The sequence below is a fragment of the Nelumbo nucifera genome, chromosome 1, assembly GCF_055504915.1.
Source record: "Nelumbo nucifera cultivar China Antique chromosome 1, China Antique-T2T, whole genome shotgun sequence".
Lineage (NCBI taxonomy): Eukaryota > Viridiplantae > Streptophyta > Magnoliopsida > Proteales > Nelumbonaceae > Nelumbo > Nelumbo nucifera.
Window position 1 is genome coordinate 16,188,650 of NC_142649.1, and position 18,535 is coordinate 16,207,184.

The 18,535-nt window shown below is 39.1% G+C and overlaps 1 protein-coding gene across 7 annotated transcripts in view; it reads left to right on the top strand.

The window, feature by feature from the left end:
* LOC104611584 (putative serine/threonine-protein kinase SIS8) overlaps positions 1–18,535 on the top strand; it is a 96,143-nt gene that overhangs the window by 57,014 nt on the left and 20,594 nt on the right. For all 7 annotated transcript variants that reach the window (XM_010278713.3, XM_088894554.1, XM_010278714.3 and 4 more), the window contains one exon: positions 10,407–10,493. In XM_010278713.3, the coding sequence (XP_010277015.1) occupies positions 10,407–10,493 (87 nt within the window). The remainder of the gene's footprint in view (positions 1–10,406; positions 10,494–18,535) is intronic.

The following is an 18,535-nucleotide window of genomic DNA, read 5'->3' on the forward strand; positions in this document are numbered from 1 at the left end:
CAATCTTTATTTCCAACATATAAAGGCAAAGAGAAGTAAGAAGCAAGATATAAAAGTCTTCTGGTGGTCAATTCCATAGGCCTATGTGTAATTGTTAGGCACAAGTCCTGCTTTACATCTCTTTTGAGAACCATCAGCTTTATATTTGATGTTAAATACCTATTTAAACCATTAGATCCTGCTGTGGATTGAAGAACACTTGTGGTTGTCACATTTGCATTGCTTTTCTTTCACTTGGTGAATCAGACAGGTAATGAAGGTTCAGCTTGCAACAAGAGTTGTGCGTATGCCTTGGTTTCCTACACAGATCACACTTTACCTCCTATTTAGAGTCTATCTGTATAATCTTTTGGGAGCCCCCTTAAAGGACACCAAAACAGAATGATCCAAGCTGGAGAAGAGTCTTACAGTAGCTCTTTGACTTTTCTCCCTTAAAGAGCATAGTTGTGAGGCAGACTAACTATATCACAACTAAGTACCTACTGAGTCAAATCATACCCTGGATTCAGTTCAGCAGGAATTTCAAATATGCAGTTTTGTTACGACAATCCAAGAATCAAACAGGTTTGAATGGCACAAACACAAGGTAAAACAGAGATACTAAGAAGAGAGAAGAAACAATACATAGATTTACGTGGTTTGGCCTTTGGTCTCTGTCCACAGGCGAGAGAGTAGCAGACATCCACTATATACCCCAAAGCTCTCTTGGTACTGTGGTGGCTTTGTTTCTGCATCCCCCGAGGAGGTCCGAGGTCAGTGGTGGGCTTCAGGTTCTTCCACCACAGACCTCAATGAAATTTCTGATTCATGTTCTTCCCTACAAGCTTTGGGTTGGATCATGGAGCATTTCTCCTTATCACATCTGTATGACTGAATCCTAGTTGGCTCATATAGTGATCAATTTGTTCCAACGAGGGATCAAGGCCTAAAGTCATGGATAGTACATAGATGCAGACCCCTCACATTCACCTTCGTATGCATCTACATTGTGGTAGTGGCACCAGATGATTTTAGAGTGGGGGCACTCAAACAATTGATAAACATTTTCCTCTGCATTCTCATGTAAGAAAATCTGGTAGCCAAATGGAAACCTCTGCTTTGAATATGATTTTGGGTCAGAATTCTATCTAGTGCCACTAGCCAAGCAAAGGGTTTCCACCCTTGGAGGAGCAGGGTTCCCCAAATCCCTTTTAATTCCAAACTTTCTCCACTATTCCTTGATAGAGCCTTTTTGAAGGGTTTGATGGAATACAGTCCATTTCAAGATTCTTTCCACTACTTTGAATCCTTCCTTTCCACTTGCGGTTTGGATGATTGTAACTTTGCAAGTAGGTCTTCACATTCCTCAATTTCCCAGTCGTAAAGGAGATCTTCTAAATCTTGGGCACCACAGTGCTCTACCTTGATTGATCTGAAAATTCTCCACGATAGAGCTGTTCTTCTTTCCCAATCCATACAATTGTGGGCAAAGGTCACACAATTTTCCAATGCCTAGGCAATCATCTTCCCAATTTAATTATTGAGGAATGCTGATTGGAAGCACATAATGCCCTTCCAAACACCCACTCCATAAGATGTGTTCACTTCTCTAGAATCCCACCTGAACCCAATCACCCCATATTTGCACTTCAGCACCCTCCTACAAGGGGCATCTCTCTAATCTCCATAGCCATTTCCCCAAAAGAGCTTTATTGAAATGCTTCAATTTTTTGATTCTGAGACCTCCATTTTTCTTCTCCCTACAGATCCTGTCCCACTTTACCAAGTGAAAATCTTTCCATGCCCTTTGACTCCCCATAAAAAACTCCCTTTGCATTTTTTCTATTGAGTTTATCACAGAACCATGAGCTTGTAATAATGAGAGGTAGTACATTGGTAGATTAGACAACACACTCTTAATAAAAATTATCCTCCTCCCAAGTGAAAGAAACCTCCCCTTCCAAATAAGTAAAAGGGAACTCCCCCCCCACCAAGCAACCCAATGTAGCAGCACAATCTTCCAAAAGAGTCTCAAAAATACTTCCTACCCCAATCATCATACTTTTAATCAAGTTGATCTTTTGCCCTGCCAGCAATTCAAAGAACCTTAGGGTCACTCTTAAGTTCAACACTTGCACAGTTGAAGCATCCAAGAATATCAAGGTGTCATTAGCAAACTGGAGATGGGTAATGGGAACTCCTTTTCTTCCTGCTTGAAAGCCTTCAAACATCCCAACTTCTGCTCCTTTACCTAATAACTGACTTAAAACCTTGTGGAGGTGTGCTAGAGATGCTTTGGTGTGGACTGTTTGGGAGGAAAGAAATGCCAAAATTTTCAATGATAAGGAGAGGGATTAAACTTGTGTGAAGGAAAGTATTTTAAGTAGGGCCATTTGTTGGGTAAAGTCTTTAGACCTTTTCTTACCTTTCTCCTTCGATGATATATGGAAATAGTTGAAAATTACACCTACAGTAATTCAGATAATGCAAGAAAAGAAGAAAAGATAGAAAGAGAAAGAAGAAGAAAAGAAGTTTCAGCAGTAGGTTGTGGAAGAAGAAAAGAAGGGAAGAGAAAAGAAGAATTCAAACCTCTCTCTCTCTCTCTAGCCCCCTCTCATCACTTTTATTAATAATTCTAAGTCTGAGTACAATTACTTGGATGCCCTTAATGGGGCAGCCAACACTAAAGAGATAATTAAAGAATATAAAAGAAGGCCCATAAGGCCCATAAGGCCCATAACTAAGAAACATAACTTTTAAACACTACTTAAAAGAAATAAAGAACACTAGGGCCCATTTGGCCCATTGTCATTACACTCCCACTCAAGCTGAGCATAGATGTCAATCATGCCCAACTTGCTTATATAATGTTGAAGCTTTGCCTTTGGGACTCCCTTAGTTAGAAAATCTGCTAGCTGCTCTTCTAATGCAATGAAAGTGTTTGTCTACCTCAATGTGCTTAGTTCTATCATGCTGAACTAGGTTGTGAGCAATGTTAATAGCAGCTTGGTTATCACAATACACCATCAGTGGCTTGTCACATGAAACACCCTTCTCATTAAGGAGAGATCTAAGCCATAACAATTCAGAAACACCATGGGCCATAGCTCTATAATCTACCTCAACTAAAGACCTAGCAACCATTGACTACTTTTTGGTTCTCCAAGAAATAATATTCCGGCTACCATAGCACAATATCCTAATGTGCATCTCCTGTCATCCACATTTCTTGCCCAATCGGCATCTGTATGTGCTTCTACCTTCATGTGTCCATGTTTAGCAAATAATATACCATTCCTGGGGGTTCCCTTAAGGTTGCATAACACACTTTCTGCAGCAGCCATATGTGTGTCTTTGGAAGCATGCATGAACTGGTTGATGACACTCACAACATATGAAATGGCTAGACGAGTCATACATGGATAAAGAAGTTTCACCAGTAATCGTTGAAACATTCCCCTGTCAGCTAAAAGTTCTCCATCATTAGCTGAGAGTTTATGATTCACATCAATAGGGGTAGAGGTAGGTTTAGCACCATTCCAGTCTCAGTAAGAAGGTCTAGCACATACTTCCGTTGAGAAATATTGATACCTTCCTTGGACCTAGCAACCTCGATGCCTAGAAAATACCGCAACTTCCCTAAATCTTTAATTTCAAATTTAGAACTGAGAAACTTCTTGAGAGCACTAACTTCTTTTGTATGACTTCCAGTAACCACAATATCATCTACATAAACTATAAGGAATGCCACCAGAGTGCCTATTCTCTTAACAAAAAGGCTATTATCTGATTGAGTCTGAGTGTAGCCGAACTGAACAAGAGCAACCCTAAACCTGTCAAACCAAGCACATGGAGATTGTTTTAGGCCATAAAGTGATTTCTTCAATCTACACACCTTACCTTGCATTTCCTTGCCATATATACTAGGAGGAAGGGACATATATACCTCTTCAGTGAGATCACCATTCAGGAATGCATTCTTAACATCAAATTGATACAGAGGCCAATCATAGGTCACAACCAAGGATAGAACTCTCAGTGAAGTCATCTTAGCAACTAGAGAAAAGGTCTCAGTGTAATCTATCCCATATACCTAGGTATATCCCTTGGCAACAAACCGAGCCTTATACCTCTCAATTGACCCATCTGCACGATACATGATAGTGAAAACCCACTTGCACCCAATAGGTTCCTTCCCAGCTGGCAAGTCAACAATATCCCAGGTATTGTTTTTATGAAGGGCTTCTATATTCAGTACTCATAGCATCCCTCCAATCTGGTGTGACTAAGCCTTTTGAAATAGACTTTGGGATGGATTGAGAGGAAATGGAGGCTAGAAAGGCATAGTAGGGTGGGGACAACAAGCTGTAGGAAAGGTGTTTGGAAATACAATGAGTTGTACATTTCCTCTTATCTTTTCTCAAAGCAATGGGTAGGTCAAGGTTTGGAAACGAGGGTGCTGGTGGAGGAGGTGATGGATATGTCCTCTCGTCAATAATTGGGAGTGCCTCAGTCTCAACTGGAGGTGTGGGATCAACTTGTGTTTGCCTTAGCCATTGCCACTGGCACCACCTTTAGAGAATAGGATTAGTGAAAACAATTGGAGGACTAATAGGAGGAGGAGGAGGAGGAGGAGTGGAAGACCTCAAAGGAAAAGATTCTTCCACGAGAATGGGGATATATGTGGAGGGCTCGACAAAAGACTTAACTGGAGTTGGCAACGGAAGGGATGAAGAAAACAACTTGAGAAATTTCTCCCCCTTAGAAGGATGGCTATAAAAAGGAACTGACTTAGCAAAGGTGACATCTATAGAAACAAATCGGGTGCCACTAATGGGATCAAAACAATAGTCACCCTTTTTGTGTGGAGGCATAACCAAGGAAGATACACTTCTGAGCCTTGGGGTCAAACTTGTATCATTTGGAACTAGGAATGTGGACATAACAAGTGCAACCAAAGACCCTCAGAGGAATAGAGAAAATCTCAACATCAGGAAAGTGGACTCCAAAGGGAGATTTTAACCCCAAGACTCGAGAAGGAATGCGGTTAATATGGTATGTTGCTGTTAAAACTGCATCACCGCAAAACTTCACAGGAACATGGGTAGCAAAAAGAATGCTCCTTGCAACTTCCACAACGTGTTTGTTTTTCCTCTCCGCTACTCCATTTTGTTGTGGAGTGTAGGCCAAGAACTCTGATGAACAACCCCAAACTTCTCAAGATAGGAGGTAGGGTTCTTCTCAAAATTTTCCTTAGCACTGTTTAGCCGGAATATTATGATGCAGGTATTAAATTGAGTATGTGTTCATGGAACTGTTGCACAAGTTTAGGCACTTCAGCCTGAGAGCGATAAGGTAAATCCAAGTATATCGTGAAAAATCATCAATAAACAAGATGAAATATTTATACCCACCGATACATGGTAAATTGTAAGGCCCCCACACATCAGAGTGAACAATGTTAAAAGGAATAGTTGATCTTTTATTACTTGAAGGATTACTGCTCTTACAATACCTTGAGAACTCACAAGGCTCACAATGAAGACTCGATAGACTAATTCCTTTAAATAACTTTGAAAACAACTAACTCAATGAAGAAAGGACAAATGACCCAAACGACTATGACATAACATAATACGACTAGTGGACTCCGAAACAAATGCAGTTCTCTTAGGTTGTACTTGGCTCTGCTCAGACATGTCTAACAGATAGATCCCATTCGCCTCATGGCCACTCCCATTACCTTCTGAGATTCCATGTCCTGAAAAACACAATATAAAGGAAAAAAGGTCACACTGCAATTCAGGGATTTTGTCAAATTACTAACTGAAAGCAAATTGGTATTAATTTTAGGTACATGAAGAACAAATGATAAGGTCAGGGCATTATGATAGGGGCTAGGGAGCCATTAGCAAGAGATATCTTATCTCGGCCAGAAAGAAGTTGGTAAGAGGTGAATAATGTGAAACATTGGTCATATGGTCAGAAGCACTAGGATCAATTATCCAAAGGGTTTTATGAGTACTTGAGACAAAAGCATGATATGCAGTGGCATGAATACCTAAATGAGCATATGTAGAGGAGGGAACTTTGAAGGAGCTATAGCAATGGACTCGAAGTAACTGATGATTTGACCATACTTATCATATTCAGCCCTGGCGGTTGTAAGCTATTCTCCCACCAACTTCTCTCCACCTTGTCCTTGTTCACCTTGTGAAGAGGTGTTGCATTTCCACCTTTTCTAGTTTCAACCCTTTTCCCACCATTTTTTCTTGAATCTAGTAGGAACAAGCTCTGGATGTAGCTTCCAACATGCGTCTTTAGTGTGTTTAGGCTTCATCGCCGCATTAGCATAGTGATCAACTTGCTCACCATAGCATATGACTGAGACAAAGTCACCTCATCCTTTGCTAAAATATTCTGCCTCACAATGTCATACTTTGAGTTGAGTCTGGTGAGGAATTCAAAGACCCGATTTCTCTCCAACAACCTCCTATTTGTTTCTGCATCCTTTGTGCAACCCCAAACAACAGTCCCCATCAGATTAATCTCTTGCCAAAGAGATTTCAGCATAGAGAAGTAGACTGCTAAGGGCTTCTCCCCCTGTCTTAGATTATTCACATTATGCTTCAATTTGTAGGCTCGAGCAACATTAAGCTTTTTGGAATAGGTCTTTGTGACACTACCCCACACTTCTTTTGCAGTTTCCATCCATAGGTAATGCTAACTAATGTGTGGTTGCATAGAATACACTAGCCAACCCACTACTGTGTAGTTTTCCTGTATCCACCTTTCATAGGTAGGATCCTCCTCCTCTGGTTTCTTCTTGCTCCCGATAATATAACCCCATTTTCCTCTACTACACGCACATATCTTAATAGATTGAGACCAAGCTAAATAATTGGTCCCATCTAGCTTCATAGTAGTCATAGCTCCCCAAAATCAAATTGGGGCTTTACTAGGATAGATTTATTGTTCTTAGCAAAGAACAACCTCTCAACCCCCCAAAATTAGGGTTTCACATGGTTCTGCGGGATGGGGAGAAAGAGAGAAACTTCAACCAGCCCTTCCAGAGGTTCCAGAATTTATTCCAACCAAAACCACCCCTAATAGAAAACAAAAGTCTTACCTCCGATCCCCAAGTGCCTGGTTCAAACTGTCTCTATGACCTATAACAAGGCTTCTCCAATTATCTCGGGTTTTTGGGAAAAATCCCCAAGAACCTGCCCTGAACTAAGGATGAAAAACCTCCACAAAACTCTCCAAAAACCTTCCTAACTGGGCTGCATAAGTAGCTGATTGGTTAACCGATCAGTTCTCCACACACACTATGTATGGGCAAAGAAAGGAGAGAAAAGTCGAAAGTGAGAACCTGCTCTGGTTCCAAGTTGAAAACTACACCTATAGCAATTCAGATAATGCAAGAAAAGAAGAAAAGAGAGAGAAAAAGAGAAGAAAAGAAGTTTCAGCAATAGGTTGTGGAAGAAGAAAAGGGAAGAGAGAAAAGAAGAAATCGAACCTCTCTCTCTAGCCCCCTTTCATCACTTTTATTAATAATTCTAAGTCTGAGTACAATTATTTGGATGCCCTTAATGGGGCAGTCGGCACTAAAGAGATAATTAAAGAAAATAAAAGAAGGCTAATAAGGCCCATAACTAAGAGAGCTGGAGATTGCAGCCTGGTTCTATAGGGGGCGTTAGAAGATTTAAGTGGTTGACATCAAATATCTCAGTCACAGTTCAGTGGGAAAGAAGATTGGCAAATGGGTTGGCAGAGTTTCTAGCCAAACAAGGGGTACATAGGAATCATCTCTTTTGGGCTCACTTGTAAGCTTTATGATATAGTTTAGAGGCTGTACCTCAAACCTCTTTGTGGGGAGTTTGTTAGATGTATCCTATGATTCTTTAATTACTACAAATCAGTGTTTTAAAAGGAGTGGGAGGCGTACGCCTGGAGGCACACCTCCAGGTGAGGCGGTTCCAAAACACCCTAAGGCGTATGCCAGAGGCGCTGATACCTCTGAGGCGTACACCTCTTGCACTTTTTTCATGAGACGTGCTAGAGGCGTACGCATCTTGCGCCTCATGCACACCTGATATGAAAATACAGGAAAAAAAAAGAAAAAAGAAGAAAAGGAAAGGAAAGGAAAGGGAAAGAAAAGGAAAGGAAAGGAAAGGAAAAGAAAGGGAAAGAAAAGGACAGGAAAGGAAAGGAAAGGAAAAGAAAAGAAAGGGAAAGAAAAGGAAAAGAAAGAGAAGAAAAAAAAAAGAAAAGGAAAGAAAAGAAAAGGGAAGGGAAGAAAAGATAAGGGGAAAGAAAATGGTTTGCCCCCTGCCCCTTCTTTCGACAAGAGCCCCCTTTAAACTACTGCTATGCATCTTTATTCTTCTTAATATAAAAGATTTTTATTAAAAATAAAGAAAAAATGAGATCCCCCCTTCCACTTCATCCTCCTCCTAACCCCCCCTCCTCTTAAGAAGGTTTACTCCTCCTTGTGTTTGGGAGGCTTACGGCTCTTGCGTTTTGAATTACGCCTCATGCCTCTAGGTAGTGGAACGCCTCGTGTCACGCCTCCGCGTTTTAAAAAATTGCTACAAATTACCATTATCTAAAAAAAAGAACTTCTCCACCAAAACAAACACAAAGGAGACAGGGGGTCTCCTTGTCTTAGGCCCCTTGATGCTTGAAAGAAGGGTGTGGATATTTCATTAACAAGGACTGAGAAAGAAACTGAGGAAATACAAGCAAACATCCAGCTTTTCCACCTCTCCGCAAAGCCCATTCTAGCCATGATTTCTTCCATGAAACTCCACTCTACATGGTCATAAGCCTTCTCAATGTCAAGCTTGCAGATCAATCCCTCTTGGCTGTTTTTTAATCTTGAATCAACACATTCACCTGCAATAATCACCTCATCAAGAATTTGCCTACCCTCCACCAAAGCCATTTGGGTTGGGCCCACAATTTCATGCGAAACTGATCTTAGTCTTCGAGACAGCACCTTTGTTATAATTTTGTAAGGACTTGAAATCAATCTGATTGGTCTAAAGTCTTTCACTCTAGAAGCACCCTCCACTTTTGGAATTGGTGAAATGAATATAGCATTTGCATCCTTCTCAATCAACTTTTCCTGCCAGGATTCATCCAACACCCACATTATGTCCTCTTTTAGTACATGCCAGCAATTCTTGAAGAAAGAGAGATTAAAACCATATGGACCTGGAGCCTTATCACCTTTCAATTTACTTACTGCTTCCCACACCTTTGCCTTATCAAATTCTCTCTCCAACCAATCTCTTAAGCCCTCCCCAAATCTTCCAAGCTCTAACTTCCAAGAATACCTCTATGTTTGGAGCTTCCTTATACAAATTAATGTAGAAATTCCTGATTTCATCCACTTCTTTTAGGTCTTCAATGACTCTATTCTCCTCCAACCTAAAAATGAAATTTCTTCTTCTCCTAGTCCCAGTCAAAGCATGAAAAAAGGATGTATTCTTGCCTCCCTCCTTTAGCCATAAGGCCTTTGATTTCTGTCGCCACATACCTTTCCTCTAACCCCTCCAAATCTGCCATTTTTCTAAGAAGTTTTGCTTTTTGATTTGAAATGTGCCCAAATACCTTCCTATTACTTTTATTTAGGTCCTCCATTAAAGCCATTAGCTTCTTCATTAGAGTATAGCCCGACCTTCCTTCAAAGTGATAACTTATCAACTTCTCTTCAACAAAAGCCGCAAAAAGTGGGTGTTTTAGCCACATGTTCTTTGATCAATCATTTTAGCCACTTGTTTTCAAATCTGAAAAGCATCTGCCCATCTAATTTGTTAAATTTTCTCTATAGGATAGGCTTATGATCTGAATTATCTGAAGTTAGGGTTTTGTGAACCAAATCTGGAAAAACTTCCATTCCCCATTACAAAGGAATCTATCAAGCCTCCTTGGAATAGGTGGGTCTTGACCATTTGACCAATGTAAATGGATCCGAAACTGCTGTATTGAATCAAGTTGTTCTTCCTTACAAACTCCCTAAAACTTCTCATAGCCCTAGTGACCTTGTTGTTCCAGCCCCCTTTCCTTTCACTCAAATAGGGGCCATTTCTTTGCATTAAAATCTTCAGATAAATAGTGGGAATTGTGTATTAGAGTGAGAGTGGTCATTTTGTGCAATAATAATGCCTTTTTTTGGTCTGTATCCTGTCCACCCTTCCCAAGACCCCAAATAGTTGAGACCAGTGTTATGTCAGTTAATTCTATTTACCATATTCATTTGTTTCCTTTCAATTGTATAATCTTGTTTTTAGCAGTGATTTGTTTTCATTTATTGAATCCCAGTCTATGTTCATTCTTTTGAATCTATTTTTTTCCAAGGCATTATGTGTTGAAATGTAGTAATAAATTATTTTAACTTCTATTAAAATGTCATTATATAGGTCAGATGGTGGATCAATATCTGAGACTCGTAGAATAAGAAGGCGAAGCATCAGCATTACTCCAGAGATTGGTGATGACATCGCAAGGTTGAATTTTGTTTCGAGTTATATCTACCAACATGATAATGTAGCATCATATATTTATGCTCCTTTCTTTTTTATCTGTTTAAAGTAAGAGTGAATTAGGTTGGGCCAGAATCTGGTTGGGCTGAGTTGAACTTGAAAGAACCTGATTTAAGATGAGGTTGTGTTATGGGTTGGTGCACTGGGCAACACCACAAGGACTTGTATCTATCTATCTATCTATCTATATGTACATATATAATATCTACAACAATGAATAAAAGTTTTATTAATAACCTGAACCCATATTTATTAGTAATCAGTAATTAGTATTTTGATGTAGGTTGTGGTGGCTATTTTCTTGGTAACTTTTTTATATGTGTTCAGTTTCTGCTTTGTGTTTGTGTTAGGAGGAGAAGGGGGGAATGCAAATCATAAAATTGCAATGTAAGGTGGGCTAGAGAATTATGAGTACAAGCTAGAGAAAGGGATGCATTTACCATCAAGAGAGAGTAGGGATACAGTTATGGTGAGAGAGTGAGGATGATGTCCAATAGTCCTACATAGGAGAGGAGAGCAGTCTTCTACCGTAAGTCCGTAACTCACCTATAAGCACCCTCATCACGGTGGATCCTTTCAGATTTAAAATATTGAACTTAAGTCATCAGAGGCCAAAGATTTACTTGTGCATTTAAATAAAAATTGAACTACACTCTGCTCCAAAATATTTCTTTCATTGTTTGACGTGAGAACAGCTCACAATTGATGGTTTTAATTCAATCTAGAATCTACCTACCTCATCATCATTATCATCATCATCTTCATCATCATTATCTATGCCTTGTCCCAACTATATGGGGTCAGCTACATAAATCATAATTTTATATTAAAAAATACCCTGATGTAACAACCTTGAAGTTGTGAAATTGTGATGGTTAGGATGTTTCTAGTTACTATTTTTCTGTTCCTTAAATAACTAAGTTGGATTAGGGTTGTATATATCCAATTGAAGATCGGATCGAATTAGGTTTATGGTTGGGTGGTTCAACACATCTGGTTAGGCTACGGTTGACTGCAACCCAGTCCAGCCATTCTTAGATGCATCCCTAGTAGTTGTAATTCATTTTTGTTTCTTTTTTTCATCTTTTCTAGGCTTTCTATCTCTTGCTATCCATAATTTCTTTTTTATCATGAACTTTATCAGAGAGGTTCATGCTGAATGCAAGAGATAGCTAATTTATAGCAATAGAAGCTTCTATGACATCAAATTCTTCCTGGCCTAATGTTGGTTTTATTATCCATCATCATTTTGCTTTGGAGCTTCTATTATTATTTAGATAATATCATAGTTTTGATCACAATTTTCCTCTCTACTACTTCTATTATTATTATTATTATCCATAAGCTATTGACATGTTACAGGTCCATTTTAATTATTTGTCTCTTTATTTCTTGTTTCCCCTTATTTTTCTAACGTTTGTGGTTCTATCAGATATTCGTTTCCCCTAATAATTAATTGAAATTTTCTTCAATAATGCCTTTTTTTAAAGGATGGAGATAAAGCTATTTGAAAGGGATGGGCCTCAATCAAAATTTTGATATGATACGCCTTGTATCATATCAAAATTAATTGAAATTTACAATTGTTTGCGGGGGCCCATTTTTTTAAAATAATATATATATATATATATATATATATAGAATTGAAACTTAAAACAGAAAAAAAACAATGGGGGGATGGGGGGAGTATCGTTGAAGGTATCGATACATAGAGAGGTGTATTGATACTTTGAACCATGCTCCATTCTTTGTAGCTCTTCTTATCATTACGTTGGGATGAATGGATGGGTGAGGACTGTGGATTGGGTTACTAATTAGCTGTAGGGATGATGTTAGTTCCTCCAAAATGGGAAACCCTGTTTAGTTTTTCTGGCTAACCAAAGTGTTCTCTTGCCTTATGTAAATGGGACCCAATGAAATGGTTTTTCTTTGTTAGTGCCACAAAGGGAGGTGTTGAAGGTAGGGAAAATCATGAGGAATTTCTTGTGGGAGCCTAGGGAAGGAAGGATCACTTGGTTAAATGGGAAGTTGTTTGCAAGAGTATGGAGTAGGGGGGATTTGGAATAGGTAACTTAGGAAAAAAGAATACAGCTTTGCTGGGTAAGTGGCTATGGAGGTGTCTACTAGAGAGGGAGAGACTTTGGCATGAAGTGGTGGAAAGTATTCATGGGTGAGTTGGCATCGGTTTGCTCATTGAAAGACTGGATTAGATGAGATGTGGATTGTAGCTTGGTTATCACAGTACAATCTCATCGGTTTGCTCATTGAGAATTCAACTTCTTTAAGAAGAATTTTCAACCATACTAGTTCACCTGTGGTATGTGCCATGGCCCTGTGGTTAGCTTCAGCACTACTCGCCACAACAGTTTGCTTCTTACTTTTCCATGTCACCAGATTTCCTCCAAGAAATGTGCAATACCCTGTAGTGGATCTCCTGCCAGACATCAAGCCTACCCAATCTGCATCTGTATACTTGACTATCTCAAGACTTCCTCCTGGCTTGTACATGTAGATCTCCTCCAAAAGATCACCATAGAGGAAGGCATTTTTAATGTCAAGTTGAAACAAAGGCCAATCATACATAACTTCTAAGGAAATAAAGACACGAACTGAATCAATCTTAGCAACAAGAGAGAATGTCTCCATATAATCCACCCCTTACAATTGAGAGTAACCCTTAGCAACCATCGGGCTTTAAACCGTTCCACACTACTATCTAGTAAATATTTAATAGTATACACCCATTTACAACCTACAACATGCTTACCTGGAAGAAGAGTGGTAAGCTCCCACGTGTGATTGTGTTGAACAACAAAAAATGTAAATGTAGAAGAGTGGTGAGCTCCCACCTGGGTGTATATTTAATAGTATACACCCATTTACAACCTACAACCAATGACATGCTTACCTCTCATACTCATCTCATGGTACACTCATCATCTTCTTCCTGGAAGCAAATGTAGATGTAGCCCATGTGGAAGGTGGGCCATGTAGATCATAACATAAATTAATTGAATGTCCTTCCCTGCCACAATGTGTGCACCTCCTAGTAGTGTGCCCTCTTCCTCTGCCATGGCCTCCCTTGAGTCACGACCTCCACAATTTCCACTACCATGACCTCCTCGAAATGCATGTCCTCCCCCTCTATTTCCACATCCACATCCTCTCACCACAAAAAACACTGATCTGTTAGAAGTTGTGGTACTCTCAATGGGTCCTAGGGAAATCTTACGGAGCCGAGAAAATACTTCCTCAAGTGTAGGAAGAGCAGAACCTCCCAATATTCAGCCCTACTAAAAAGCTGGTTACATTAAGTTGCTCCTATTGTTGCTGAATTTTGACATTTGAAGTGAGGGGGTGATAGACATTAAGTTTATTTCTGAGGTTCCTCATACTAGCATAATAATCTTCAAGGGTTTGATTTCCTTGTTGTAAATTAAAGTACTACTGATAGAGCTGATATACTCTCGTAGTATTGTCCTGTCCAGAATAAAGTTTCTTTGCATGTTCCCATATTTCCTTGGTTGTATCTAAGAACATAAAGTTTGCACTTATCTTGAGTTTGATATTGTCCCATAACCATGTCATGATTTGGGCATCCTCTTCTTCCCATTCATCAAACCCTGGAGATTTAGCTGATGGTTTATCCTCCTTCACATGTTTCACCTTCCTCTTGGTCTTGAGAAAAACCTCCACCGACTTGGCCCATGGCACATAATTTTCACCATTAAGTATAATTGATGTCATCTGCACACCTTAATAGTCTGAGGGGGATCATCACACTAGATTTCTGATCACTACCACCATCTCCGGTTGCTGCCATGGTGTTCTCAATACTGGTAACTATCAATTGCTCTTCCTACTTCTGAATTATCAACCAACCAAAGAAAAATATTTCTGCTGTTAAGTCAACACTACTGCAGTCTACACATCACCTCACGGCACTCTTTCAACTAGCCACCCTAAAAATAACTATCACCATTCAGACATTCAGACCCATTCAACCATCTCCTTCAAAAAAAATTCCTCACACCACTATTGATAGCCAACCACCATAACTGCAACAAACAAGGAAGAAAACCCTCTTGAAACTGCTTAGTAGAGGGTCTGAACCACCATATACACGACTGCACAAACACTAGGGCTGTCACTCATGGTGACAGCAATCTTAGAATCACCAACCTAGGGCTGCCGCACCTTCCTATCACCTGTAATGAAGATTGCATTGGTCCTGTAATCACCAAAAGGGTTGCCACAGCCTTCTACTTGGTGTAACCCAGATCGTAGCCCAGAAAAAAAAGGAGAAAATAAGAAGAGAGATCGCAGGTCCAGAAACTTTGAGATCACAGCCTTCCTTTTTTGTATTTATCGCTCTGATACCATGTTTTGATGGTTCAGACAAGTTCTGTTCAGAGATAGAGAGAAAGCAGAAATCTGTCGAACAAGAGAGTCTAAACCCTCCTAGTCGACCATAACCTTTTATTATATTCATTAATGGTACAAAGTCAAATATGCCCCTACTTAAGTATGGGACAAGAAATTTAAAATAAAACAGTATTTCCAAGCATCACTTAAAGTAAAATGAAAAAGACTTAAGTTACCCCTACTCGGCCAACTCTAAAAGGTAATATAGTATGTTTCTGGGAGGATGTCTGGCTTGGGGACACTCCTCTCAAAGACAGATTTCCACCTATCTATTCTTTGTCCCTCAACAAAGGGAGAGTGATTTTTTCAGTGCTTGTTAATGAAAACTCTTGGGATCTAGGATTAAGGAGAGGGTTAAGGGAATTTGAAATGAGCTTAGTTGGTGATCTTATCTCCCTTCTTAATATTGCATTCCTAGACCTCTCTTGTCAGGACAGTTGGATTTGGTCAGAGTCCCTTTATGGCTCCTTTACCTGTGCCTCTTTCTTCTTCGCCCTCCTTCAATCCTTGCACCCAGGAGGCCCCTTTCCTTCAATCCTCATGTTTGTTGCCTCTATTTGGGAAATGGTGAGACAGTAACACATCTTTTACTTTCTTGTTCCTTTGCTTCTTGTGTGTGGAGTTGGTTTTCTTCCTTATTTGGCTGTAGGTGGACCCCTCCCTCGGATGTGACAAGTCTTTTCAACCCAAGTTTCTTCCTACTACCAAAGAAAAGGGGAAAATTGATGTGGAGGGCAACAAGAGCAGCCATTGTTTGTTCTTTATGGGAAGAAAGGAATAACAGAATATTCCAAGGGGCACAAAGATCAATAGAACAAATCATGGACTGCGTAGCCATTAAAGTCATACATTGGCTGAAATTAAGTGACTTATTTAAAAACTTTTTTGTGGATGATATACAAATGGGTTGGTCAGCAGTGGCAAACTCTTCAACCAGTCAAGCTGTCTTTCAGCCTTCTTGGACACCTGCAGCAGAACAAAGGGTAAAATTAAACTTTGATGGATGCTCCATTGGTAATCCAGGACCCTCAGGAGCTGGGGGAGTCTTCAGGGATGGGGAGGGTAGAATGGTGGCACTATACTTTGGTCCATAGGAGTGGGAGACTCTTTGAGAGCTGAAATTTTGGCTCTCCTACAAAGCTTGAGATTTGCCAAGCAATGGGGATTTCAGAACTTGGAGGTGGAAGGGGACTCTAAATTATTAATAGGGTGGCTGCAAACAAAGAAGTTGGGTGTATGGAATTTTAGACTGAAAATAGGGGAAATAATCTGCTTGGCAAGGTAATCTGGAGTAATATTCAAATGGGTAAGGAGATCAGCCAACTCTGTGGCAGATAGCTTGGCAAAGCAGGGGACGTTCAGGGAAAACTTTTGTTTTTTGGGCTGTACTGTAATTCTTGATGTTGTTTGGGGTCAACATTCTTTGTCTGAGTGCAGTATAAGATGTTTATTTGATATCCTCAATGAAAGTTAACTGTTTCCAATAAAAAAAAATGGTAGCAGCTTGGAGAATCCAGGACTTTCAGGAATAGAGGGTGTTTTCAGAATTGCACATGGTAGTATATTTGCTTTATTCTCAGGTCCTGTAGGTGAAGGGGACTCTATCCAAGCTGAGTTTCAAGCTGTTCTGCAGGGGGCACAGTTTGCTAGAGAAATCAAAATTGATAGATTTCTAATTGAGGGGGGACTTGAAGCTGATAATTGGGTGACTAAGGGATCTGAACAATAAGAATTCAGTGGGAAGGGAGATCAGATAATGGATTAGCTGACTGTTTAGCTCTAAGCAAGGGGTGCATAGGGATCATCTATTTTGGGCTCAATTGTAATATGTTGCTATTTTTGAGGCTGCATCTCACGCATGTTTGTGGGAAGCTCATTGTATAAGATGTTTCTTATGAATTATTAATAGGGCAAATCTCTTAAAGTACCCCTAAGTTTTAGGAAATTGACTTATTCTACTCCTACTGTTTAGATACCCCCTAAGTTTTCTGACAATTGACTTAATCCTCCCCTTAAAGTATCCCCCATTTACATGTGACCATAGTTTTCAAGGCACCAAGTTGAGACTAGGCGACAGGGGGGCACCTTGTCGCCTAGGCGATGGATTTTTTTTTAAGTAAAAATCACATATCCTAGGGTAGTTCCCTAGGTGCCATAACCAACTTTCTTTAATAACTATCCATAATTTTCATAAGAAAATTATAAACTTTATGTTTAAGTCTAGAAAATCAACATATTTATGAGAAGAAAAAGAAGAAAGGAAAGATAATTCAAAAAATATAGGGGCTGAAGAAGAAGAAGAAGAAGATGTGGAATAAGAAATGTCTTGACCAGAGACACAACTAGTTTTATGAGAAGCCGTAAGCAAATGATACTTGGATTGTTCAAATATTGCACCCTTATTCAAATGTTGCATTCTTAAAATTTAAAGAATGATGGGTAAATAGTCTTTTCAATCTTTCTGTTAATGGGCATTAACAACAGGGGAGGATTTAGTCAATTGTCAGAAATCTTGGGGATACCTTAAGACAGTTTCTAAGCAGTAGGGGTAGAGTAAGTAAACTTCCTAAAACTTTGGGGGTACTTTAAGAGATTTTCCCTTATTAATAAAATCTTCTATTACTTCAAAAAAAAAAAAACAGTGTTTGTATTTTAAGACTTGTCAACTGACTAGTCTATTGAGGGCCATACTGACCCACTAAGAGTCAGTTGATAGTCACAATGAGGTTACTTGGGACAACTAGGCATAAACTAGGTTGACCTATCCTACTACAAAGTTATTTTAAGACTTGTTTGTATTTACCTGCAATTATTTAAAATAGTATCATATGTGCTTTTATTTTGATTTTCATGCTAGTTTCTTTAGAGTTTAAGAATTTGTAATGGTGCATCATTAGTTGATAGTATATAAAAAGAAATAATGCAAACATTAAAAGAAAGTGGAGATCATTTAAGTTTTCTATATATTTTTTTGGGTTATTTCAAGGGGAGTGGGTTTTGCAAGCAAGGTTGGTCATTGTTTTATATTTTGGGTCATGGAGGCTTTGGTCTTTGTTTTGTACTTTGTTGTTTTTCCCATTTCTTTTTTAATAAATTTCCTTTTCTATTTTTTACTAAAAAAAGAAAAATCACTGACTAGATGCTCTATTATCATTCTTTTATTGCATATTTTCATTCTATATTTAATTTATATGTGAGATTGCATCAATATCTAATATTTGGAACATACATTTTTGTGGTTGACTAGTCAGTGCCTAGGCACCAAATAGTCAAAGCAGCAACTAGGGAGGCCCAAATGACTAGTCATCACTTCATGGCATTAATGAAACATTTTTTTATCAGTAACTGATAATAAATTATCTTTGTTGGCAAGAAAAAAGTTAATTGTTAGTGGGCCTCACCCACCCCTTTCTTGGCACTCTTTTTCTTTGTAAGTACATACATACATACATGCATGCATACATGCATGAAAATAACCATTACTTGAAAGAAACTTTTTGGAATCGTTATTCTTTTGTGGTCTCCACCTACTCTTTGAAACCAATCAAATACATGCTGACATTCTTAGAAATATTTTACTC